Raw genomic sequence first — 26880 nt, 5'->3', positions numbered from 1 at the left:
ATATATACATAAAATCAGATGATCTCATAATATTAATGTCTTAAGTTATTTTTTATTAACTTTTTAATTATATTAAAATTTAAAATTTAAAATTTAAAAGTAATAAAATAGAAATTTATTAACATATTAAAATTTTACTTAAACAAAATAAATTTGAACTTTATCATTAATAAATATAATTTTAAATTTTTTGATGTAATAAAAAACCAAAAAAAAAAAAAAATTAACATTAATTTTAATATTAAAGATCTGATTTTCTCGTAATACATATATATTTATTTATTTATGGTAATATGAATTGGAATTTTGAATCGTAAATGCTCTTGGGTCTATGTCATATCTCAAAATGATAAGAAAATTCGATAACAGATAAATAGAAAACCGAAGCCATCTAGCGGTTAGTTTGAAAATCTTACATTACAAAGATCCTCTCTTCAAACACCAATTTTTGTACGGAAAATAACCGAGAAATTCCTATCAAAGCTACCATTTTTACAACTCTTTATACAGCTACAACGACGATAGATCCTCAGCCATTTCAGAAATGAAAGAATATTGTACATAGAAGATCAATCTATATACAATCACAAACAAATCCGAGCAGGACCAACATTTTGAAGGAAAAATTAACCGGTTAGATCTCAACATTTGCTTTATTTCCAGCGAGAATGAGTGAAATTTCCAGCCCACGGCTAAACGCTTGGTTAAACAGAAGCCGAGACTGAAAGGTGGAGACAAATGGGAACCATGACAACACTGCTACTGGAGTGAAAATAAGTATACCCATTCCAGCATCATACATCCTGGCAAACTCCCGAACTGAGTCCCACATGCCAAGACTCCGGACGATGTTCTTCCAGGTGATTGCCAACTGTTTCAGCACAAGAAAAAACCGAACATAAGGAAATATAAGTATTTAAGCTTTAACATAATTTCAAGGATGCTGAAAGTATTAGCTTACACATAATATGGCCCATCCAGTAGGAATAAACGCAAGGATGCAGGCAAATAAGTCCGGAATTGAAAGATTGGTGAACACGATAACAAGAACAATTGCAGCAAGAAGTCCCAAGGATGAAACACCCTGTGTAAATCGAATCACAAGCTGGAAGTTGGATGACTTTTTAGAACTGTAGGTGAAAATCTGCAATGCCAAGAATATTAGTAATAGGAAATGGTAGCATGCTCACAAAGGAGAGAAGATAATTCAAGTAAATGATACAAACCTTGAACACCAGGACAATGGCTATCAATACAGCCCAGGAGAAGCCATAAATCTACACAATAAAAGCAATTGTCAAGACCAAGGAGAAATAATACAGAGAAATAAAAGAAAAAGACCAATCCTTCTTTTTCTTTTTTTCTTTTTTTTTTTTTTTTCAAAATTTCCTCTTTATTTTTACAACTTAACAACTGAGTCCAATGCGGCACCAGTTGGATACTTCAAGAGAACATCTGGTAGTAGAAAATTGCCAAATATTCAGTTCGTAAGCTTATTTACTATAAAGATCAAATTATAATTGATTCCAACCAAAATATGAATCAAATTCCCAAATTACATCTTCTTCAGCTTCAACTACTTATCGCAGATAGGTAACAACATGTCTAAAGTCTTCTTAGCATAATGAGCTTGTGAATCGATTAGCTGGACCTTAAATCAAAAAGCATTTATAAGCTAAATAAGAAAATGATTAAACGGGACAAGAAGCATACCGCAAGTGATGTATCATTCCCGGTGAGATGGAGCTTATACACAATGCCATATTGAAATACAAAGAACCTCAAAGTCAAAATAGTTTCTAATATTCGACCTCTGAATGTTTGGATGTGCATCTACATAAAGAAAAAATGACGTCATATTAATGAAATTAGACTACAGTAAAGAGAAATAACAATAAAAATTTTGAATGGTCCACATAGAGATTTAAGACTATCATTTGTTAGCCTGAAGTTTCAAATAGACAATGAGCAAAAAGAACAAGAATTATGAACCAAGCTGAAAAAGATTCTTGTTTAAAAAATCCAAAAATAAAAATTTTACAAAAGGAATATCAATCATAATGTCCTATTTATTTTTTTATTTATTTATTTTTTGCATAATATAAATATAATTAGCTCTATAATGTTTCCCTCCACAAGCCTTAACCCAACACTAGATGGCATGTACTAATTTAGAATTTGAATGAGAAATAATGAAACTTATCAGAACATTAAAGTACCAGAATAGGAATGAGATATCGTTATTCTGGTCGTTACTTGGTTACCTGGAATTGCAATGTCAATGGAGCTTATTCCACTAACTAAGGTGCTTACTGACTATTAGGAATATAATTTAGATTATGTATATCAAAATGTCCTCATAGTGTACTTGTCATGCATAATAATATGATCTGGGTGCTAGAAAAGCACTTGCCCATCCTAGGGAAATGGGAAACAGATTCTGCATTCCCCCACTGGAATCCCATTAAAATCAGCTAATTTTGGATGGACCTCTTCCTAAAAAAAGGTAAAATAGGAATTTGGGCCAATTATAAACGATTGTCATTTGACTTGTTCCAATTCACAGTATGCACAACGTTCAATGAAATAAGAAAAAGGAAAAGCAAAGAAATAGAAGCTCTACCACACGGCTAAACCAACCAAAAAAAGACAATAAAGAACATAAAGGGGAAAGAAAAAAGAAAAAGAAAAAGAGAACAAGAAAAATGAAGAACAAATTATGTTTCAGATGTCATTCCTCTTGGTTACAAACCTGCTCTTCGAGCCACCATGATTCCCAGCTATCATCTCCCTTCACCCCTACTCCACCTTTGTAAAGAAGCCAACTTGTCCAATCATCAAAATCATCTACTGTCCTGTTTAATTAGGGAGAGGTTAAGATGGCAAGACAGCTTTACAGATCCACAATAGGTTCCATGCATGAAAGATAAAGCTCCCAACTAAAAGATTATAGAAAAGCTATCGACAACAAATCCAAAAATAAGTAAAAAAAGTAAATTAAAATTCCAGGGATCTTACTTTTGCCATTCAAAACCAGAAGGATTAAAGATATAAGGAGCAAAAAGCCAGGAGAGGACTAGAAACCAACTGCTCAAGGTCAGCAAAACAAATGAACCAGGACCATCAGACGTGTACCCATATGCAATGTATACTATGAGAAGCAGAGCGACTTCCAGTCTGCAATAAATTAGATAACAAGATTTATTTACTATCGGTTTTTTTTTTTTTTTAAATAAAAAAAAATAAGACCTTCAAACGTACAAAGCGGCAAGCCCACTACAGAGAAATAAAAATCAATCATTAGTAAACATTACTTACGCCTTGACAAAATGACTCCTCGAGTAAAGCCTGTAATTCTCAGCAAACTTTATGTGACGGACAACAAAACCTCTACCAGTTGCACGATACTGTTTTGTTAAAATTTAAAATACAAGCATAATTATTTGACCATAGAAATAAGAAATAAACTTTGAAACAAGTAGAATAAAGCATTACAAGCTAAAGTAATACATACTTTTGCCCCTCCATGGAGAATGGTACGTCCAAAGTAATGAGTTCTGGTTCCAAGTGAGAAAGTGAAGAAGACAGAACACAATTGAAGCTGCATTGTAATAAAGCCAAAAACAGCCTGCATAGTGCAGCAACAAGAGAAACTTACCATGTGAACAAACTACACTAGATAATAAGCAAATTTGTTTAAATTTCTAGCATCTAAGCAATTTTCTTTCAGTAGTATTTTCAGATTTTCCGTTTGAATCTTTTACTAGTAGAAGCGATAGTGTTTTCCATAATATTCAAGTTCCTCTCTCTTGTTAACAAGTTTCCAATGTGAACTATCTCCACCATCTTCAAATACAACAGAGCCAGGCAAACCACACAGCTTTATAGTACATTGATATCTAAAATATCTCATATAGGTAAGTTAATTGAATATGACACATGAGAACTATATGGACTAACCTTCAACAATCCTAATTCCAGAATAAAACCCATGACCATTGGTACAGCAGTAAAAACTCCAATCTGCACCAAGAATTGTGCATTTAGAACTGCATCAAGTGCTGCATTACCCTCCACTTCTGCTGTTTCTGAAATTTGCTGATCAAGTCCAGAGAAAGCCTGAAAATTTCGACCAAAGGAAAAAAAAAAAAAAATCTTCTATAAGGATGCTGACCAGTTAGATTCAGAAAGGGACAACACTACTATTATTTTAAATTAACTGAGGCAGCTTCAGCACCTAATTGATAAGTAACCGGGTATATACACAAATACAAGACTGGTACAAAATTTAATATACAGATAGAGTAAAATAACTACTGTTTTTGTGCCTACTAAATCCACAGATAGCACAACGCTACTATTTTTTTAAATTAACTGAGACAGTTTCAGCACCTAACAGATAAGTAACAAGGTGTCTACACAAATACAAGACTGGCACAAATTTAACATACAGATAGAGTAAAAAAACTATTGTTTTTTACGTACAAAATCCACAATAAATATGGTTAACCAGAGTAATAGTAATTCAAAGCCACACAACATATGAGAGAAAGAATGGCGACAGAAGCAGGAGAAAGAACTAAAATTACCAGGTAAACCCTTCCATATAAGAATACATACACTGTAAGGACTGTCATCTGCATCAAAAACAAATTACCATCAGAAGGCAGAAATATAAATCAGAATAATATCAGATTATTTACAAAGAAAGGAAAAAGAGAGGCTATAGAATCAAACATACCATAGTGCAGACATAGTAACCAACGGTCGTGAAGAAGAAAGAACACATTCTAAAGAAATCAAAAAGCTGTCCAAGTCTGTATACATCCCTGCTAAGGACTTGCTCACCATTACCACCTGCAACTTTCCCTTCAAACAAGGCAATCTGGTTTAGGCCAACATCCCTTCCTTTTCCAACCTACACAAAGAAGCAATTTATCAAGAATAATTCTGAAATAAGTTAAATGTTTGACATCAACAGACAAAATATTAGTATATTTAACCTGAACGTATTCATGGTGTGTAATGTTGCCCTGCCTCAATGTGGAGTTGAACCCTGCAGAATTTTATTTTCATTAGGAAAAATGTAGGACACCTTATAAAAACTATCAACACTGATAAAAAAAAAATGTGGGAAATATGATCAACAATATCAGCACCAAAATAAATAATATAAAGAATAATCAGAAAAAGTAATTAGCTTCTTTTGGATAGAAAACATTTACTTTTATTGGTAAAAAAATTTACAAATGTCAAAACAAGATGCTCAAATGTAATAAAAAACTAAACTTCCAGTAAAATTAAAGAGAAAAGTAAAAAGTCCCCAAAAATAGTAAAAAATTAAACAGAAAGTCATCGACTTGCAGCTGAATTTCATTGAAAACTTTAAATCTTCTAAACTATATAAAAGAAGATGACATCCCAAACTCACATATCAAGCTGTGTCAAAGAAAAAAACTACCCAGAAAATTGATATTACAATAGAAGTAAGCGATAAACAAATAAAGCAAATCATTAAAAATCAAGCACTCTTAGATTCTGGAAGAAGGTGAAGATTATAAACAGTATAGTGAAACAAAACCAAAGTGAACAACCTGGTTTTGTTTATTCTTTACATTTCCAAGTGTAAAAATTTAGAAACATAATTTTCAAAATGGATCGCAGTGGAGAAAATTACCACACAGTGTGATGAGAGTCTCAGATTTTTTAATGCAACCATTCTCAAGGACTTAAAGGAAATAATCGAGTTTCTCAAGTTGTTCCAGGAAAGATTAAAAAGCAAAGACATAAAAGGGAATAAAAATTGACTGAAGCCCATTCATGAAAAAGGGTTGGAAATGACAAAACTTGATTCATTCATAAGTAAGGTTACTACCATTCTTTTGGCTATGGACCACAAGCACATCAAAACAGTGAGGCAGAAAGAAATATCGCATAAAACTAATCTAGAGGAGTTTCGAGATGGTGAATATAATTCCAGATATATGGTGAATATAATTCCAGATATACATGTCAAGAGAAATCATTGAAGAAGAAGCAAAATGCAAAACCCTGACAAGCTTGATGATGCCAAGATTGTAAACCAACCTACCAAATTTCTAATCTCCAACAGTGTTATGAAGCAGGGCAACTCAAGAAAGGTGAATTTAATTATTTTAAAGTAAAGTGCAAAGCAAATCAAATCCTTAGTTAAAGTAAATATTTAACTATAGGTTTTCCTCGCCATCTCAATTCAGAACTCATTATGGCTATCAGCCTTTAACAAAGCAAAGAAAGCTTTAGCACCAAGAAGAGAAGAAGGCATATATATGTGTGTGTGTATATATATATATATATATGCATGCTTTCATAAGCTGTAAAAGTAGCAACGCAGATAACTATAAGGATTTGTTAACACTTCATGCATGCAACTGAAGAGAAGGAAATAAAGAAAACCAATTCAAGAAGCAGGCCATGATAATATAGCATAAATGAGGTGCATCCTGTTTGTACCTGCATATATATCTTCACTAATATTAATAACCCTTGATGCCTTGCTAATGCCACCACGAGTGATATGGAATATTCGGTCAAACACATCAGGATGTCCATAGTGCATGCGGACTCTGCAAGACAATTTTTTTTTTTTTATTCCTTTTTAGATAACTCTCAAAATTGATGAGCAGGCAAATTTACAGAATGGCTATCTACACATCTAAACACATACAAAAGAAAATATTCCATCCACTTGATATAGGTAGTATTTACGAGCAATAAACAACACTAAAACCAACTAGATTAAATACCAACTTGTCTAATTAGAACCAGTATTCCAATAAATAATAGCTACACTAATGCAGCAACAAGACGAGGTGTTAAGTGACAACATAATACATCAACTGGCACAACTTAGCATAAACAACCCCAAGCTATGAGAATACTATTAGACCAGAAAAACTCAATTTCCACTTTAAAAATGGGTGTCAACAGTATCAACGATGCAATATTTTGCCCCCAATGCAGTCAAGTTGCAAACAACTCACTTGAGAGGGTTTGCCAATACACGTTGGCCCAAGGTAACAAAGCTGGTTTCTTGATTGGACATAAACCATGCTAATGAAGAGACACTGTAAAAACACATCCAAAAGGAATCGGATAAGTAAATTCACCAGTCATAAACCACAATAACCACTATGTCTAGAAGAAACCAGCCAAACCTTCCTGTAAAGACATGCTCTCTAACACCAAGAATAGTTGGTGGCCTAAGGCCATGATTTCCGTGGAACTCCTCAAGAAGATTCCTCATTTTCATTGCCTCCTCGAGATAATTATCCTTCAAAACAAGTAAATTACATTCATTTACATATTGAACTCACTCTTGACTAATTATATTGTGTAAGACGACAGTAATTCCAAATATCATATAAAATTGACCAACTCAATCAAATTTCTTAACCAAGAAAATAGTCAAATAATATACTAAGATGTACAACTATTTAAAGAAGGAAAATTTTCATTGATCACTTTTAGTGTTTGGAATAATTAGATACAGCCACCATTAATTTAAAGTTTGCCAATTGATTCCTCAACCATTAACATCTGTGGTCTAATTTCATTAATTAAAACCAATTATGATATTGTAGATATGAATAAGGGAGCTAATTAATCAATTCAAAAACCAAAAGGAAGCCAGTTAATAAATCCAAAAGCATACAACATGGGAGATAGATGAAATTACCCCTATTAAAGAAAAGAGTCACCTGATTCATGTCAATAGTCTGAACAGCTTCACCACGAGTGAAGACTATGGCATGGTTTTGGTTTTCAGGCTTCCCTTCACCAAGCTTTGGATCACCAGGAAGTTTGATGGAATAAATCTCCTATACATAGATTACAACACATTAATAAGTACATCAACAGAATAGATGCCCAACTAATCAATTTTGCATATCATGTCAGAAAGATTGCACCCGAAAAAGAATTATGTGTAGCCAGCATTCTTTGCCAAGAAGGAACAACACGAGAATGGGAATTTCATGTTTGAAACATTATGACAGTATGAATTCAACCAAATAAAATGTTAAGCAAAGAAGAAAACTATGAGATGCTGAATTCAAACCAGAAAATAAAAGGAAAATAGGACCAAAGAATGACTAAGTTTAATTGCTTTGGATTAGGCTAGTTACTGCCCTACAAAAAAAATGGGCCCATATAACCCCCATATAACCACAATGACACAAACAATACCAATATTGTGAAAAATGAAAATTAATTACATGAAGCATTATACTGAATTTTACAATATCATATAATAGAAATTGACCCAAAAAAAAAAAATAAATAAAAAAAGAAGAAGACAGAAAGAGTGCAATCTGAAAATGATTACCCAAGTAACATGGTAGGTAGCATGAATGGTTAGATTTTAAATACAATTTCAATAAACCCTTAACTGGTTGAGGCTCTAGGAAGCACATATATAAACATACTAGTCACCTAGGAAGCATATGTACTTTTGTGTTTTATCCTCCTAAATATTAGTTCTTTGGAAAGGATATCTTGTGTTTATCCTACAAAGGCAATATCTACTTGTCCATCACGAAGAAAAAAATAAAGCAGGGACCTATTGTCCACTCCATTTTCAGACAGAAACCAAAGCTTTCTGAATGTATCAATAACAATTAACAAAACGTAGCCTATAGACTGACTTAAGTTATCACTTCTTGAGTGTTTAAAAAGATCTCTGAGGCAAAATCTATTAATTTATTGAAAAAGACAGGGAGTGATTGAAAGTTACCTGATCTTTTCCATTTATATCAGCCTTAACAAGCTTTGAATAATATTCCCTAGAGACCTTTCCATCAGCTGAACCACTCTCCTCCACATGTATAAAAGCTACTCGAAGTGACTCATTCCTAGTAACCAGAAACAAAATGAAACAAAATAAATTAACATAGCATAGATGCAGCAAGGATTTCCTATCGACTATAATGGATGCATAAACATTAACTATTATTATACCCAACTATTATAAAAAAATATATACCAGTGCGTATTAAAAATTTGCTACACAACACCAAGGCAACTGGCAGTCATGCCGCACCCCAATAGTAGAGAAGCAACTAATCTTATAATTTTCCATTTACACCAAAATAAGACAAAGCAAGATATTTGAAAAAACACAAAAAAGGAACAAAATAACAAACGTACAATAAGTAAGCAAGAAGAATTGAACATTATCAATTAAAAAATCATACCTCTGCAACAAAAGGGCTATATCAGCGGCCTCTGGCTTTTTATCTTTCTTTTGTTGCCCATAAATTTGGCATGACACCACATAAGTAAACTTTAAATCTGCTTGAGCTCGAGCTTCACGTGATAACTCAAAACCTTGACTTGTAGGGATGCTGGCTTGAGAATAATCATCCACTATAGATAGAAGAAAAATAAGTGACACTGTAACATCTAATCCTTAGAATAAATATAAAATAATGAGGCAATTCAAAAGTTTTCAAACCAAATACCTCCCAGTGATCTCCTTTCCATATAGCTCTGTAACATTAAAGCCCTTCTATAATACATCATACCACGCACTGCAATTTCCAGAGCATTAATGAATTAATAGAACACATAAAAAACCAACAAGCTATTACATAATGCATAATTTAGATGCAGAACTAGAAATATACAAGATTCCCAAACACGTTTCAAAACAAAGAATATGGTGCTAATAGAAGATGATCAAACCAGTCCTAGCCAGAGTCTGCCCTCTATAAGATACCCAAAATCGAAGCTCCAAAGAATCACTTGAATTTTCCTGCAGCTCCGCATCCCCAGTAGAATCACCTCGACCAATTCTTTCCAAAAAATTCTCCCATTCATCTTGAAGGAAATGTAATATCATTTATCATTTAGCATATACAATAATACAAATTAAGACATCTCAACAAAAGATTAGAAAATTTCCACAGAAATTGATCCCAGTAACAGCTGCAACCATGCCCCCCCGCCCCCCGGGTCAAAAAATAAAGTTTACAGCTCAAGCCTCAAGGTAGGCAATTTATTGATCATTAAGAGCATGTCCATGCTAGGTTAGCCAAGCAATACACACATAGCAGTATAGTAATAACAAAATCAAATAGAACTCCAGAAGCTCAACCCAAGCTTGACCTATATTTAGTTTCAAACAGGTGACACTCCAAAATCTAGTAATTTGATTGTGTCAGTCTATTTGCAGCCCTAAAATGAAATTGCAACATATGTATTGCATAAATTATTATATCTAACATATTCATCTGCCCTTGCTTCTCAATTCAGCCATACCAATAAAGGCAAGCTATGGATTCATATTGCAAGAACAAGTAAAAAAACTATTTTGTAAAAATTTGAAAAGATAAAACACATAGTAACATTTCACAGTTGCCCTTGACAAAAGCATTTCAATCATCAAGAAAAATTTATACAATCAGAAGAGGCAGAAACCTGTGAACCACCACTTAATATAATATTTCTACCCAAAAAGAAGTTTATCAAGCGCGCAATAGACCAATCAGTTCTTAATGTTCATGAGATAATTCACTCATCTTTCTAGGAGATTTAAATGCATTCTTGACAATATGAAACAACTTTTGTTTGAACTCAAATTCCATTTTCAACAAACACAGCCAATCAAATTGTTCAAGGACAATAAATGGAACTCTACAGTGTTGTGACATTATATCAAATAGTACCAGAGATGCTAAAATTAGAGCAAATACCCGGAAAAATTTTCTGAAGATAGAAAAGAGTTGATATTCCATCCTCATTTTCTTTTTGCAATTCAGAGGAGCTATAAAGTACAGTCTCACTATAGTAAGGGGTGAACACGCTATTCTCAAACAAAAAGAAATACAAATGTTAGTGATCATATTACACTTGAAAGTATTAAAAACTAGCTCCACTCATAAGATAATTCCTATTTACCAAAAAGGCATCATCTCACTGACTGGCTTTGCTGAAGGCATGTCCATAAATAATGAATTAGCAAAAAACTCTAATCTTCTTCTTGCTTCAAGATTCTTTGGAACATTAGCAGCTGAATCCTTCACGGTAAGCAGAAGATGTAACCGCTTCACTAGCTCTTTCTGTAACAACAAAAAATAAAATCCCCATTAGATGCAAACAGCAAAAGTAGAAATGATCCTTGTCTTTTTCTTGTTCCAGTCAAAAGATCTTACAATTTCTGGATCTTTGGGCCATTCTATCTTAGAAAATAGACGCCCTTCATTTCTGGCTCTTGCTAAAATGTTCCATGTATCAAGTTGCTCCCTGTAGCATTTAAGAGGGAGGAGGGTATTTTAAGAATCTCGAGAAACTAAACGGATAGAAATCAATATATGATAAACCATATACCTTAAATCAGGTGACAGCAAGTCATGTGTCACAACTTCATAGAGCTCAAACACAGCTTGTGCAGCACCTTTCGCACGTTCAGGAGTTTCATTCCAAATCTGACACATATCATTCATTTACATCAATACAAAATTATTTGGATTATAAACTATACCCTGAAATCCAATATTCTGAACCCAAAATACAGTGTGTGTGCAGCATCTCTGTAAAAAGACCACCTAAACTGGCTATTGGATATATCAAACTGCATAAAACAGCATACTACAAGAAATTGCAATGATTAGAATTGATAACAATGCCATGAAATTCAATACTCCAAAACACAAAAGCCAATAAACCACGTTCAACTTTTCAACAAAAGGGCCACTTCAACTTGCAGTGAAACTGACATCCAGGAAATACGTATACTATGGAAGTGACATAATCTAAAAATAGAAAATGCATACTGAGTCCTTTTGCTAAACTTACACATAATATTACATCTTTCAGACCAACCAATCATGTTCTAATTATTGATTTAGCAAGGAGCATCTAGAAAGCAAATTGGATTAAACATTCAGTGGATCACAACGATTGACATAATATAGTTCTCCACATTGAAAATTTGCAAAGCAACCAATGTACCACAATACTGACTTGCATGGAGGAAAAGTTCTAGAGCATCCAAAACCTCAAGAAAAATTAATTTTGCATATAGCCAACAGAACATATACCAGGAGCCCAGTTAAAGCTGTAAATCTTGACACAACTAATGGAAGCTTCTTAAGGTTTAAGGTTACGACAAGTGAACCCTGCTCTATACTGTTGTCGATCTCCCGGTAGATTCTTTCAACCCTACCATAAAGAATGTGAAAAAAGAACACAATGAGAATATTCATTTGAACTGAAATTTTTTCCTTTAAGATAATTAAAATGAAAGAATAAAATTTGTAAAGGTCATAATAGCTCAAAGAGAGACATACCAAAGTCTGCCTTCACCATCAACAAGGGAATGTAATATCTTTTCTATACTGTAGTAGCATTCCTGAACGGCATATGCCATGTATTCATCCCTGCCTATTCTATTCCAAAGATCTAGTTGTCTATCTTTACAGTCCACAGCCAAATCCATCGCCAACAAGATCTATAAAATTACCAAGTAAATACAGCAAAGAAGAATACTTCAAAAAGTTCAAATAATTTCTTCCAGGTAAGTCATCAGGTTGTACCTTACTAGTCAGAAGAAACAAAGGCCATTGTACTAATTTAAGACTTCCTGTGTTGCTAGGAATAGAAAGTAAATCCATCTCCCTGAAAGCAATAAAATTTCAGGATCACCATAACATTTGGTGTGCGGGGAACACACAACACATAACACAAAATAGCAATGAGATTTTTCTTCTATTTTGGCAAGCAGCAAGCCTAGTCATTTACCTATTACTGATATAATCTTCCTCCCGCAAACTTTTAATTATCTCATTCCAAAATGGAGAAAACATGGCAGCATAAGTCTTGTTCATATTTTGCGAATCCTGAGTATGCCAAACTCATAACCACAGGGTCAGAGATAAATGTTTGAACAAGAAGTTTAAACTGAGCAAAACAAAAGAAAGAAAAGCACAATGTGAAAAGATTTAAGTGACATAAGATGTAAAACCATAAATAACAAATCTCATAGAGGAAATAGAGAAATTAAAGCAAGGCAGAGCAGTTAAGAAAGAAACTTCCTTCTAGCATTAGAATGATGCTTTCTATGAGAATTAAATGAGAATCCATGAGGAACATATAAAACTGCATATGTAGTTATGGGTGGGCAATTTTTTAACAAAACCAATCATTGAATAGTCACAAACAGTCACAAAACAGAGGCTTATAGAATTGTAATTATAATAATTTACAAAATGAAAGACAAAAAGATTTGAGTGAACAGTCTTTAACATATCGGTTTTCTCAAAATTTTTATATGGATGCCAAAAATCAATTGGAAATCTCACCTGTGGATTTTGTCTGTTAAACGGCAACCTGAAAGATCACATTGAAATACAAGTAATTCATAAATGGGTAACATATTTTGAAAAAAAGCAAGCTCTACACGCTTTACAATGAAAATTGTAGATCTCTAAAAGTAAAAAACGTTATAAACAAGTATACCTTTTTGTTTGAGGAGAGACAAGATTCTTTACGAAGGCTTCTGGGAAACTTTCAAAACGTTTATGAACCATTTCAATTGAACGTATCTGATATAAACAGCAAGCAATCAAGAGAACATGTGATGAAAGGAAATGTGTACAGAGACAAAACTTACAAAATGAAATCCTAGCTATTAAGTTATTGTCAATCCCAAAAGTTACAAGTGTAAACAAACAACCAAGTCTTGATACCATGTTAAGTTACTATCGATCCCAAAAATTTAGAATGCTATAAAATGAACCCAATTTTTTATAGCAAGTTAACACAAAGCACATTTTAACACCAAGAAATAGAAAAGGAGGAAAGAAAAAATTACTTGAAGAAATAGATAGCAGATAACATGAAAAATGCATAAAATGAGACATACAATCGAAAAGATGAAAGAAGCATAAGAAGATTCGACAATTTCTTTTATTCTCTTAATCTCTCTATATATCATCCCACCCCTAATTGAAGTAAACTTATCATGACAGTAGTAAACAAGTCTAGTATCAAGCAATGAAAGGTTATGAACCAAATCAGTTGAAATAAAATAGAACCACCTAGCTGCACCTTGAAAATAAAGGACACAAAACTATAAAAGAGTACATTAATACCTCACCCAACCGAGCTCGGGCACCCATTACACCACCAATAATGGCTGACAGGAGAGTGTAAAATATGTGGATATCCATGAGATAGATCTGAAAATTAAGAAATGAGAATTTTCCAATGTCAAAACAGTAACTACATGTGCATACTTTGATGATTTTTTTCCCTTTTTTTTATTTATTTTTATTTTTATCAGAATAGGAATATGTTCTTTAGATCCAATCAGTACCAGAAGGAAAGAGCAAGCACTAACTCTAAGCTGAGTCGAGCAAACAACAAATTGGGGTTTAAACCCAATGCATGCCATATTTAATTTGTAACAATGAGTTCCATGCTTTCCAGAGTCAGATTTTAACAGACTTAAGCTATAGCCTAAATAGCCTAAAATAGCAGTTTCCACTTAGCAAGTAAAATTTGTGCTTCTCTATGAGCATATGAAGCCTCAAACTCCACCCCGACACCCCACCAGGAAAAAATAAAGAAAGAGGAGAAGAAAAGTAAAGAAGAAGAAACAAGAGAAACTCACAGCCAAAACAGGAGCCCACAAGCTTGCTATTGTCAAGAAATTATTGTTATCTGCCATAGTAAAAAGCATAAGTCGGTAACATATAGCAATTCTTAGACCCAAGAAAAGAAGTATTAAGTCAGTAACATATCATGATTCCTAAACCCGAGACAGGATGAAGGAATCCTACACTAGGATAAGCAGTTTCACAGAGTGAAACAAATAATAGCTTATTTATCATCTAGCAAACATGTTATGCAGCTCTACACAAAAGAAAAGTTCCACCTATAGTTTCCAGCTATACAAAAATAGACCATAAACCTACAACATCAAGTTAAAACAAAACCTTTAAATTACAACAATATCAAAGGAAAAGAAAATATAAAATATGTTAATAATATATGGCATAACATACAGGGTAACTGACTTTCATTTAATTAATTCTAAAATAAGTTGAAGCCGTAGTTGCATGTAAGTCTTATACATCCTTAACAAGTAATGAGGCGTTTATAGAAAGAACTTTCAGACAAACAAAATATTTTCCCTAACATTAAGCTATATGGTATTTAATCCACGCTTCCTTGGTTGTCTTCCAAATGAAACAGTTACAAGTTATAACCCCATAGGGCTACCTCGGACTTTGACTACATCATGAACTATGAGGCAAGAGCCTCCAAGGACAACCATATATGAAAAGCATGACAACTACTACATTGGAGGTAATTATGCAATAACAATAAGAATGAGTAGTTCAGTAGATTTGGAGCCTGTTGGTGATAGTGCATTGCTTATAGAAGGACTTCTAAATTCTTGAGTTCCAAATAGCCATATTTTCCATGCTTCTCTTTGGAAGCTAAAAAATCTGGTGCCAGGACTTTTTTCTAATCGACATCACTCTTCAATTTATATATAAGCTTTCAATGCTTTCCTAAATACATATTAATGTTCCAAATACCACCTAACAAAAAATGTTTTCAACTGACAGATGATGCTAAGCTATAAAAATGAGCAAACATATACAAGATGATATAAGATAACTGCATAAAAATGAGCTTACTCTTAGATATTAAATCGTGCCATGAGTACTTCACAGATGGAAGGTCCGCAATGATATTGGTGGGTTCAACAAGAGGTTTAATCTGCAATAGGAGTTAAGAATATAAGTAGCATCATTTTGGCATGTAACCAATCAGTATCACCATAATGAATAACTGCTAAAGCTAAACCTCTCAATCAACAAAACTCAAGAATTAGACAAGTAGCTTGCCTGGAGAAAGTAAGCAAAAAGGAACTTGCATATGAAGATTACCAACCAAAAGAGCACATATCTGCATGAGTAAAGAATACAATGATAAAACCAAAAATAAAGATTATAACTTCTGATATGAAAATATTAGAGGTCTCTCCATAGGTCAACTACAAAGAGAAGAGATCAACGTTAGTGAACTAATATGTTCTCTTGAATGAGAAATAAAACATCTACAAGTCATCTTGGTGCTTAGAACTTTCCCTTCCTATTAATACTACAAAAAGACCTACTATAATACCGTATATAAAAGTCATATCTGGATAAAGAATAAGATTTAGATGTGATCTCATTCAACTGCCAATATCTGACAATAAGTAATTGCAAACATACATGATTCTGGTTACCATTAAATTGCAAATTGTTAATCCTCTGATAAAATGGACAGTTAATATATCTACTTACATCAGTCACAATACAAATGGATAGGGCAGGATCATCAATTTCTTACTGCAAATAGATTAAAGTGGTGATACACACAAGGGGATATGTGGACTTGGATTAAAGCACTCATAAACACACCAGCTTGTTAAATGAGAAGAGGCAAAAAGTACTAATGTTTCCCACAAAATTTAAGAAAGAACCAGAAAAGTATGTTTTGTTATCACCCCTTTTATCTCATAGTATATGATATTGCATTAAACTAAGATAGCAGATCAAACTACTAATTAACCAGGAAACTTAACTCTGATTAATCCAATATTAGAATAAATGTTCAAACTGCAGAAAAGCTTCCAATAGGAAGAGAGAGAGAGGGGTACGGAGAACAAAACAGAGTATTTTGATAGGACAGAGATTAAGTGAAGCAAAACTGTATAAAAACATAGACAGCATAGGGAAAACAAAAGGAAAATGGCAAGTACAAAATCAGAATAATAAACATCAACTTGACTCAATCAAGCCATTTCCAAAAAATTGTGGTGGCTATATAAGCCTCTTTAGCAAGTCATTACTACCATTAAGAATTCTAGGCTCACAAGAATATATCGACAAACATGGAAACAAACCTGCAGTAATCATTTATCCTCTCAAAAAGACCACGTCCAACATAGTAACGCTCCTGAAATAACCAAAGAAGCAGAAGATGCAATGAGATTCATTTCAACAACGCCCATTTGAGATTTATTTAGTTAGTTATCTCAAAAAGATGACCTCAACAGGAATTACCTGATAAATCCACTTGAAAAACTGGAAGAATGATTGATTGGACATTTCAGAGAGGGAATGGCATGCTGGAACTTTTAGCAATAGGGCCAGGGATAGCCGTAATGCTGCATAAACACCCAATACAAGAATATATATCCGGAAGTAGAATGAATTATCAGAGTTACGGTCATTTCTTTCGTCCAAAACCTTCCTGCAAAAATATTTTGTACAAATTATGATAAAATGAATTATTCACAATTAGCATGCAAGAACCAATTTTTGCGTTGGATCAGATTACACTGTTAAAATAGATAATACTTACAAGTAAAGATATGTTACACATACAGAGCTCAAACCAAACCACAAAAACCTAATTACAAGTCTTGAGATAGCCATGCCTCTTGCTGTAGTGTAAGCCCCAAACATGAGCACAACATCCAAACAACCTAAGAAAGCAGCACATGATACGATGAGCAAAAGGAAAGAGAAGCTCCAGAGAAGGGTGAGCTTTAGAGATCTTGTTAAAATAAGAATCTCAAGATTAAGTGGAAGATGCAAATGACTTACTCTCTACGAAGTTCATGATAGCAAATGTTGGCCCAATGCTAAGTACAATCTTAAAAGTATCCAAATTAATGCGTCCCTTGTTGAAGGCTATAATCGTCAAAATCTTTAGGAACATAGATAAAAATATGTCAGCAATATAAAAGTCATGCATCATTCGGTAATACGCAACAATGTGTAGAAGCATAAACTAACCTGGAACATTATGGCCAAAAAGATCCACAACCGATGAAAACTTCGATACAAGTGAAAATATGTTCGATGCTCAACAAAAGTGCTTTTTCCAGTCTGCCAATTCCGGAAAAATAGAGAAAAATATTGGTTGCATAAAAAGGCATCTCATCCAGCAATTTGCTTAAGGACTCTTAACACAAAAGCACCATTAGTGTACCTACTAACACTTCAATGGAATTACTAAATCATCCAACAACTCAAGAAGGGTAATTGAGTTTATGAAGGATGAGGAAGGACAGAAGGAAAGAACATACAAATAAGTACCACAACATATTTTCATTATCATTCTTGAGAAGTCTGTAGATCCTTTTAAGGATATGAGGTCATACTTAATGTAGAAGTGAGGAAAAAAACTTACAAATTCCACAAGCAGGATATTACAAGGCTATATATGGACATATTCTTAACTGACATTCTGATAATAAAACTGTCTTTGCAACTTTTTTCCAAAATAGAAAATATAAAATATAAAAATCATATAACTGACCCAAGCTACCATTCTAACATTTACAAACAAAAAGATTAAATAAAGGAAAAAGCTCTAAGATGCTAGTATTATTCCATGTCAAGGTACCATGTAAAGTCTAAAAAGAAAACTATTGGACTTCTAGTACAAGTTTCAAACACAGAATATAGAAGATTTGGCCAGAAATAATATAACTAACCCTTTTCCCTTTCTTAGGCCGCGGCTTCAGCAAAAATGGTGAATCCATTCTCATTGGCCAGCTTAACTCAAAGCAAGCAGGTGACCTGCACATACATAGCAAATGCAAATAAAAACATTACAAACCTTATGTGCCAAAATCAGAGAAAAATAATTATATAACAAACAATTAATAATAATGATAATAATAATAATAAAAGGAAAAAAGAGAAGAAAAGAAACCAAAAATATTCGTTGAAGTCATCATAATTCCGCCATGCTGAATGTGCAGCTTTTCCATTATTGTTTCTCTCTGCTTCCTGCATACATTAGAGGAGGTTTTAAGTAAAACTTATTGGAGAGATCAATTAGCATATCTATAAATTAAAATAATGAGACATTCAGAAATCCCCAACATGAACAAGCAACACTACCAAGAAGCAAATCATTTCAAAAACACAAAAAAATAAAAACCAAGAAGCCGCTGCATCACTACAATGCACCAAGAAGAAGAACCTTATCTCCATTTTCTACATATTAAGTTCTATTATCTGATTCTAATCATTCTTTTCTCTTTGACTGTTCTAAATAGGAAAGATGTCATGACCAGCTAATGCGTTATTAATTTTTATTATTGTCTTAACCTCACTTTTTTCTTGTTCCTTTTTTTTTTTGGTTTTTTTTTTGGGGGGGGGGGGGGGGGGAGAAGGTGGGGGAGGGTTGGTAAATCCTTTGTTCTTGAGGATTTCTACTCCTCGTCTTTACACTTTGTCTTCATTTCCTATCAATAAAAGGCTGTTCCTTATTAAAAAATTAGTAATAAATAAAATATTATTAGTAAAGAAATAGCAACCAAAATTTCGCCTCATATCAGAACTTACTAACAGGAAAAGCATTAAACATATATGGAAAAAAAAGAAAAACTAAATTAACCATAATGTTATAGCTAAGGTGTCTCCCTAGTAGATGGGCTCAGGTATGCCTGTAGCTCATACAGGTACACATATCCCAGGGTAAGACATGTCTCCTTTTAAAGTCCAAACATAAGTGAAATGTTGAGTAACCCACTGCTCCAGTATCATTTCCTATTATAACTTAAGAGGTGTCTTTTTTAAGTGATTCTCCTGCATAAATCAAGCTGACATGACAAGACCACCATTTTTAATCAAGTAAATTTCTGTTTGTGAAACAGACAATAACAAAAAACAAAAGTGAACACATTCCTCATTATGCACTGCACTCCATTCCATTGGACCATAATCACAACATCTAAAAAGTGGGATGCAGATGCTAACAATTAAATTATTATGTGTGTGTAAAACTAAATATGAATCCAAAATATTGAGAAATTTATCTATTTCCCAAACAAATCCATCATTAAAAAAAAAAAAAAAAAGATTAATAGCTATTTCATGGCCATTGTATGAAATAGCAACTTATTGTAAAGCATATAACAAAGTTAAATGAACAAAACCAAATTAAAACCAAAACTCAGCAAACCCTATCTAACTTGTGCAAGCTCAGAGCTACTCAGCAAACACTAACATAATAAAAACATTTTAATTGCACACACATCCTGATGCGTAAAAAAGTGAATCTTGCTCTAAAATAAACAGAAGAAAAGAAGAGTTTCACTATAAATTTAGAAAATAGAAACTTTCAAATAGACCACTGACCTTTACCATTGTCTCATATATAGGACAAATGATTTTCTCAAGGTAGGACACAGAACCACTTTCAGTTTTGCAGCTGGCAGCAAGATTAGCTTCTCCATGATCCAATATTGCATCCAACTCTTTTGCCATCTGAAGAAACCATTGCTTATTATGTCTCCTTCTATAAGGAATAGATTTCCGTAAAAATAAAACACATTATGCCAAAGTTCCTTACACAGAATTCCAATAACTACACACAGATGCAGTGAATTAAAGAATAATGAGATTTCAATAATTTTCCCGACCACATAAAAACTGAACAAGAATCAATGCGTAGTGGTAAAACATCATTATCACAGGTTTTCTGTGTTCAACATTGTTGTGGCAAAAGTCTTAAAATTAAAATTTTCAGGGGAAAAGAAAATTATAATCATTTTCGGAAACTTCGCATATAGATCAGGCCAAGACATAGAGTTCAAGTTAGCTCCTAATATTAAGCAGTAGAAGAAAATTATAAACTAATAATTGCGCTTTTAGTATCTAGAAAACCATTAATTAAAATAAATTTAGAAGATAAAGGGTCATTTTTGTTATCGAGAAACAAAACGGTAAAATAAAAATAATAGTATTTTTTTCTAAGTTAAAACAGCTTCCTTATCCCTGAAGATTTTCCTGGAGAAGTTAGATCCTTCTGCTTGACAAAGTTTAAGTTCTCCAGGAAAGTCCCTGAATCATCTTTTGAGCCTTAAATACAAAATATAGTTTAACAGTCCTCCTAACTGGTACCTTAGTCTTTAGAATAGCCAAAAGATATCTAAAAATTACAATGAAGTCATATACTCAAACATAATTTATGAACTTGAATATCAATTGGCTAATACGGACACTAGATAGAATAATTATAGAGACAGCGTGTATGCACAACCAGTTACATAATAAAAGGTTGCAACATAACAGGATGATATAAGACCTTTCTTCACAATTATTACATAAGAGAATAAATCAGCAATCTGCCAAACGAATTTAACTTCAATACTGGAGACTTACATGGTGGAATATATAGCATATGCATTCAGGAAGAAAACGAACATTTGCAGCTTCGCCCCATATCAAAAAGTACAATGAAACCAGAAAAAGCTTCCTGTCTCTATTAATTGCTTCCAAACTGTACAAAATAGTAAAATAATGGATATAAGCAATGCACGAATGAACTAATTAATCAAAGAAAAGAGCAGGTTCTTGAGGTGACCTATTCCATACAACTCGTATGCGCAAGTATTTGCACCATTTGATATAATTGGCTAGCACCTTTAAAAATACCCAATTGATTGCTTTCTCATCAATTTTCTAGCCATGCCAAAAAATAAAAAAAAAATAAAAAATCAGTCAATGCACATCATGGATCCCATTAGTCAATGTGTATAAACAAAGCATGATCATATCAACACATGACATGACTAATTAGATTAGTAAACCTCCACCGGAAAATGAATCTCAAACATACATGACAATGATTTATAAGACCAAACCGATCATGTTATCAACCAAAACTTCAAATAACAACATCATTCTTCATGCCTAACCTTTAATAAAGCTAAATCTGATATATTCATCAAAATAAAAAAAGCCAAATTTAATATTTTTCAATTTTCTTTTTTTTTAATAAGCAACAAGATTTTTATAATTGTCAACATCGGAGAAGTATATAAATCACCAAAGACTTAAACAGAAAGCTGCTAGCATCCCTCAATGCTTGAAAATTTATTTTGGAAAAGATATGCTTTGCATGCTCTAATAGAAAAGCTTAATGAGGCCATAGGCATGAAAATTCAATCTTCTAACCCAGCAACAAACAAGCAACCCATTGGACATAAGTTGGCAAGCAACACAAATGAGACCTTGGAATTGAAAGAAATTTTCACTCTTAAATGAAAGACAATACAATTGGGGGTGACGGTGCAAATATAGATGGTACTCCATGTAAATTGATAATATACGAAAAAATTAAGTATAGATCCCAGCATGATATGCACCTCCAAGTAACTCAGCATCCACAACCAAAATCCCAATTTCATTATCTAAGAACCTATCTCATATTATATAAGTTATCACCATGTTCCACCCAGTGAAAAAAAAAAAAATGAGTCGTTGAAGCTCTCAAGCTACCTCATATCCCTACAATAACTAGCAATTAAAAGCTTTTCTTCCCAAAGTTTAAACATGCAAATAAGATCAGAAATCTATGCACAGCATCTGGCTTTCCTTTGCAAATTCCAAGCATCATAGCATGAACATGGGGCCTTAACATTATCCAAAAGAACATCATCCTTGAGGGATGAATCCTCACTACCAAAACCAAAAAATGAATTAATAAATAAATATAAATTCGAACAGATTGATGGATAACAAAATTGACTAGTAGCTACACACAAAATTCATTACCACCTATAAATTAGTGTCCCACAAAATTGCTTGCCACATATAGATGCTTCTTTAAATTATAGCATTCATCAAAGTACTTACACTCATTCAAGCTACACAAATACTTTCACACATAGCTAGATATACATTTGAGAGGGTATTATAATATATCCATGTACCAATAAATCAATGATGCAAGCAGTTAGACAACAGAATGTTGATTGTGAATTATAACATCTAAAGCACTCACTGGATCAGCGTCAACAGGTATGCCAAGTTGAGATTGTGCATTTGCTACTGTAAGAACAACATTTTCTCTCTGGTTTCTTATGTTGTCTTTCTGCAAACAAGACGTTAAAGCATTTAACTAAAATAATAACAAGAAGGGATCATAGGAAGAAAAATTATATCAGATCCAAACAGTCAAACGATGAAAGAGGCATAACTTCGTATTGACCCAAATTTTAGTCATAAAATTTCTTGAAAGAGAAAATTTAAACTAACAAGGTTTCCTATTGCCAAGAGTCTCTGATTGCAGGTTTAAAGCCAAACTTTCGGAGGTTAATATTAACCCAGAATCATGTAGAACGCCATGCCAATTGCTATATATGATACATGGCATATTCAAAATATGAACTGGATTTTAAAATATCATGATTAAAGATTGTTCCTTAATCCCTTCTAAAAATTCTTGTACATAATTTCAATCAATAAGAGAGAATGAAAAGCGACATATTCAAAGTTACCAAACAAACTAAGTGTGGATACAATTATCAGACAACACAAAATTCAGTTACACCGCATCTAGCATTAGATATCAATCTAACTCAGGATAAAGAAAAGCAAACATACAAACCTGAAACCCAAAGACATATTCCAAAAGGTCAAACATGTCTGCATCACGCTGTCCAGTTACTTCAAAATCAGCAGGAAGTCCTGGGAAGTGTTCAGTACATCTGATAGCAGATATTGCACCTCTAACCTGGATAGAATGCCCCAATTGAAATTCATGAGCAAGAACTAATTAAAAGATTTGACCAAACCAAACATACAAAAGCCGCAGCCCAAATAATACGACAATATTCAATACAAAAGGGAATTTTGCATTTTATATCGGTAACTAGGCAGCATAAACCCAGTAAACCACATAATAGATAAAAGACTATGAAAGCCAACTAGAATTTTATATATTAAAAAAAAAAAAAAAAAAATTCTAGAGGGACGGACAACAAGTAGGGAGCAAGTATTTCAATTAAGGTTCTACTTACTTCTGGAAAAACTCCAATTGCATTGGTCAAAGATGTTCCTTCCAGCGGGACAATATTGTAGGGTGTGAGCTCCCCAGATAACGTAGCATCGGTACTTTTTATTCTTCGCAACTAAGCCCAAAGAACAAGGCAATAACAAGTCAATCATAACAACTTTCCTATAATTTTATTTTCATGGACATTTACTTAGCTGCTATGGAAGTCAAAACGACAACTCTCAAATCCGTTAGTTAAATCTTCTGTTACAAATTTCTTAATTATTAACAATCAACTTTATTATTACTAATTTAATTATATAAAATTAACCGTACATAAGTCAAAATAATAATATCGAACTTTTGGTGTATTATTTATCGTCAACGTCGTCATAATGTACATATTAAAATCACATGCAATCAAAGCACAAAGTATTTTGGGGCCACAATCAGATTAAAAGCAGTGATCTTTTATTGAACATCATGTTCAAAGGTAGGTTAAAGTACCTCCTCTGTGATAAGCCTTCCAACTCCATCAGGATCTGCATCTTTGCTAAGTGCCTCCATGACTTCGACTAAAGCCCTTAAGGTAGCGACTATTTTTTTCATTTCTAAAGATCTGAGTTCCAACCTTAAAAACAAAACAATTGAAAAATCAAGCAAAATAACTTTACAAAAGAGAGAAGCACAACATAACTATTTTTTATTTTTCCATGTGTTCAAATTTTGAAAGACTTGCAAAATATGATCGATTATTAAGTATAATGCAAACAAATTAACCAACTCTTTAAGTCTATTACGTACCAATATAAATTAATTTCACACAATTAAAGATATATATACCATAAATGTAAGGTAACATTAAACAAGAATAGGCACCCTAATTGGTAATCCTCAAGATAGGCTACTGACAAGGAACTTCCCAATGTACCACAAAATTTTGATCAAACAATAAATGATCTGGTATTTTCTCAAAACATTTAAAAGTCAAAAGTTTCAGAATGCAAAGGTGCCTCAAGAACTGGCACACTTTCAGTTCCTCATTACTGTAAATTTGGTGCAAACATTTTTTTTTTTTTTTTTTTTGACGCATAGCATGCAAGTTTAAATCAATTAAGCAAGAATGTAGTGACCATACTCTCCAAAGTTAGCACTAAAAGTTCCAGACTCCCTCAATCTCTGTTCTTCTCTCAGCATATCTTCCACTCTATGTCTTCTCTTGTAGCGTTGGTAAAATTCCCACAGGTGCTCAATATCACGATTACGATCTATTCGAGCTCCCTCCCTTCTTGCAAGTTTTTGCTACAACATATAGTCAAGTGATTATTACTTAAGTTAAAAATAATTTTTGAAAAAGCATAAAATAGTTCACACACTATACGAGAACCAAAAAAAAAAAAAAGGTTTATTTGTTATCTACTCATGGTAATTTCAAAAGTGGTGAAAGTCATTGCATCAAAATAGATGGAAACTATAAGACTTTCCATTCAGTACAGACCATAAAAGAATCAGAACTAAGTAATACCTTAATTACAGACATCAAACCAGTCTTAAACTGAAGAACCCCTCTACCATCACTGTTTGGATCCAGATTCTGCGCCATGCTATATGCCTGCTCACACACTAGTTGAAACAATACAACCAGTGTGAATATGTTAACAAACTAATAAATATAGAAGTGATGCTGCAATTCATCCAAGTATTCCAGCATAGAGATATGTATAATTTTATAAGGAACATTGATTTAACAAATATCAAAATCTAAATCCTTCTGCCAAATTATTCAAACTTTTCATTAACTATAACACGTATTATATGAAGATATATATTCTGAAATACAAACCTTAACACATATTTCACTAGTAGAAATATCGCCTTAGGCCCAGAAGAAAGCCCAATTTTGTTTGTGACATTGTCATTTAACAAATTCCACCTCAATTTTTAGTCATGTATAGATCATAATTTCAGTTCCCCTAAAACCTTTAAGTTATATATACCCAACCCACAGGATTGCATTGATACAATGACACTGAAATATGGAAGCAAAACAAATGCAAGATTAGTGCATCTCTAGAACTATTCAACATCAAGAAAATTTCTAAACAACCAAGAAGATTGTCTCCATCCTATTTTTTCACCTCTCTCTATAACTGAGAAAACCATGAGTTCCTATACCCGACAGAAAACAAAACAAACGAGAATTTGCACGAGTAGTACGAACCGCCAATTTAATCTTGATAGTCAAGTTCGACAAGCAAACTAAACCTCCATAACTAAAAACTCTCCACAACCCTATTACAGCATTATAAACATCATTTCCTCAAACTCGCAGCACAAACCAATCAGACTACATATTTTATTCAAAAATTGGAGAGAAAAAAAGAAAAGAAAAGAAATTCGAACACAAACAAAGTACACCAAAAAGTATTAAACACCAGGAAAATTGAATTATTAATAAATAAAATAAAATAAAATAAAATAAAATAAGGCTTACAAATCCTTGCGACGTTGGGATCCACATCTTGAATCTCATCAGCAGCCTGTAAGATCGCTTCGATGTTAGTAGTTTTCCCAAGCGACGGAGGAACAGCATCAGCAATCCCACTCGTAGTTCTCCCATGGCCATGTACAGCAGTTCTGAGCTGCTCTCTCTTCAACGTGGCTCGAACCAGCCTCTCCCAATTAGCGTAAACCCCAGCCATGGCTAGGAAGCCTAATCAGACGAAACCAGAAACTTGAAAACCCTAGATATAGACGACGACGATGATAACAAAAATGTAAGCAAAACCGTGAAACTGACCGAGTTAGATGATCCGACTCAGGTATGGCTGAGTTGGATCGCTAGCTATTGAGTTCAAATAGAGAGGTTTAAGATTGAAAGGATCCAAAAAAAATAAAAAAAATAAAAAAAATAAAATGAAAGAAATAATAAAGAGATCGCGGGAAAAAAGGAAGAAGATGAAGAAAATGGATGATATTATTAAATTCCGAATTTGCCCTTTAAGGAAGCTCCATTTGTTGATGGCTGAGGGAGGA

At 33.2% G+C, this 26880-nt stretch overlaps 1 protein-coding gene across 2 annotated transcripts; it reads right to left on the bottom strand.

Annotated features, from left to right (window-relative positions):
- Positions 1-363: 363 nt before the first annotated feature.
- LOC107418130 (callose synthase 10) lies at positions 364-26880 on the bottom strand. 2 transcript variants are annotated; one of them, XM_048474453.2, is made up of 52 exons: positions 26645-26880; positions 26339-26557; positions 25370-25467; positions 24983-25146; positions 24352-24475; positions 23870-23980; positions 23458-23583; positions 22852-22941; positions 21430-21527; positions 21228-21345; positions 20202-20330; positions 18769-18845; positions 18548-18632; positions 17844-17936; positions 17652-17754; positions 17407-17530; positions 17106-17295; positions 16946-16998; positions 15900-15960; positions 15690-15771; positions 14654-14703; positions 14133-14219; positions 13498-13583; positions 13341-13368; positions 12781-12878; positions 12576-12657; positions 12330-12490; positions 12081-12201; positions 11368-11465; positions 11193-11283; positions 10939-11099; positions 10734-10843; positions 9724-9858; positions 9501-9569; positions 9234-9405; positions 8774-8891; positions 7740-7859; positions 7197-7312; positions 7023-7106; positions 6493-6605; positions 5004-5056; positions 4742-4918; positions 4590-4637; positions 3961-4119; positions 3515-3628; positions 3319-3407; positions 3019-3177; positions 2753-2855; positions 1714-1833; positions 1227-1277; positions 962-1144; positions 364-871 (listed from the first exon to the last, which is right to left on the bottom strand). In XM_048474453.2, exons 2-52 carry the CDS (start codon positions 26544-26546, stop codon positions 635-637), a joined length of 5727 nt encoding a protein of 1908 aa, XP_048330410.1. In that variant the 5' UTR covers positions 26547-26557; positions 26645-26880; the 3' UTR covers positions 364-634. The 2 variants fall into 2 exon arrangements, with proteins under 2 accessions (XP_048330410.1, XP_048330409.1); XM_048474452.2 differs by having other exon boundaries at positions 26339-26879.

This window comes from Ziziphus jujuba, chromosome 2 (genome assembly GCF_031755915.1).
Source record: "Ziziphus jujuba cultivar Dongzao chromosome 2, ASM3175591v1".
NCBI lineage: Eukaryota > Viridiplantae > Streptophyta > Magnoliopsida > Rosales > Rhamnaceae > Ziziphus > Ziziphus jujuba.
The sequence above is the reverse complement of the archived record's forward strand: the minus strand, read 5'-3'. Positions and strand labels throughout refer to the sequence as shown.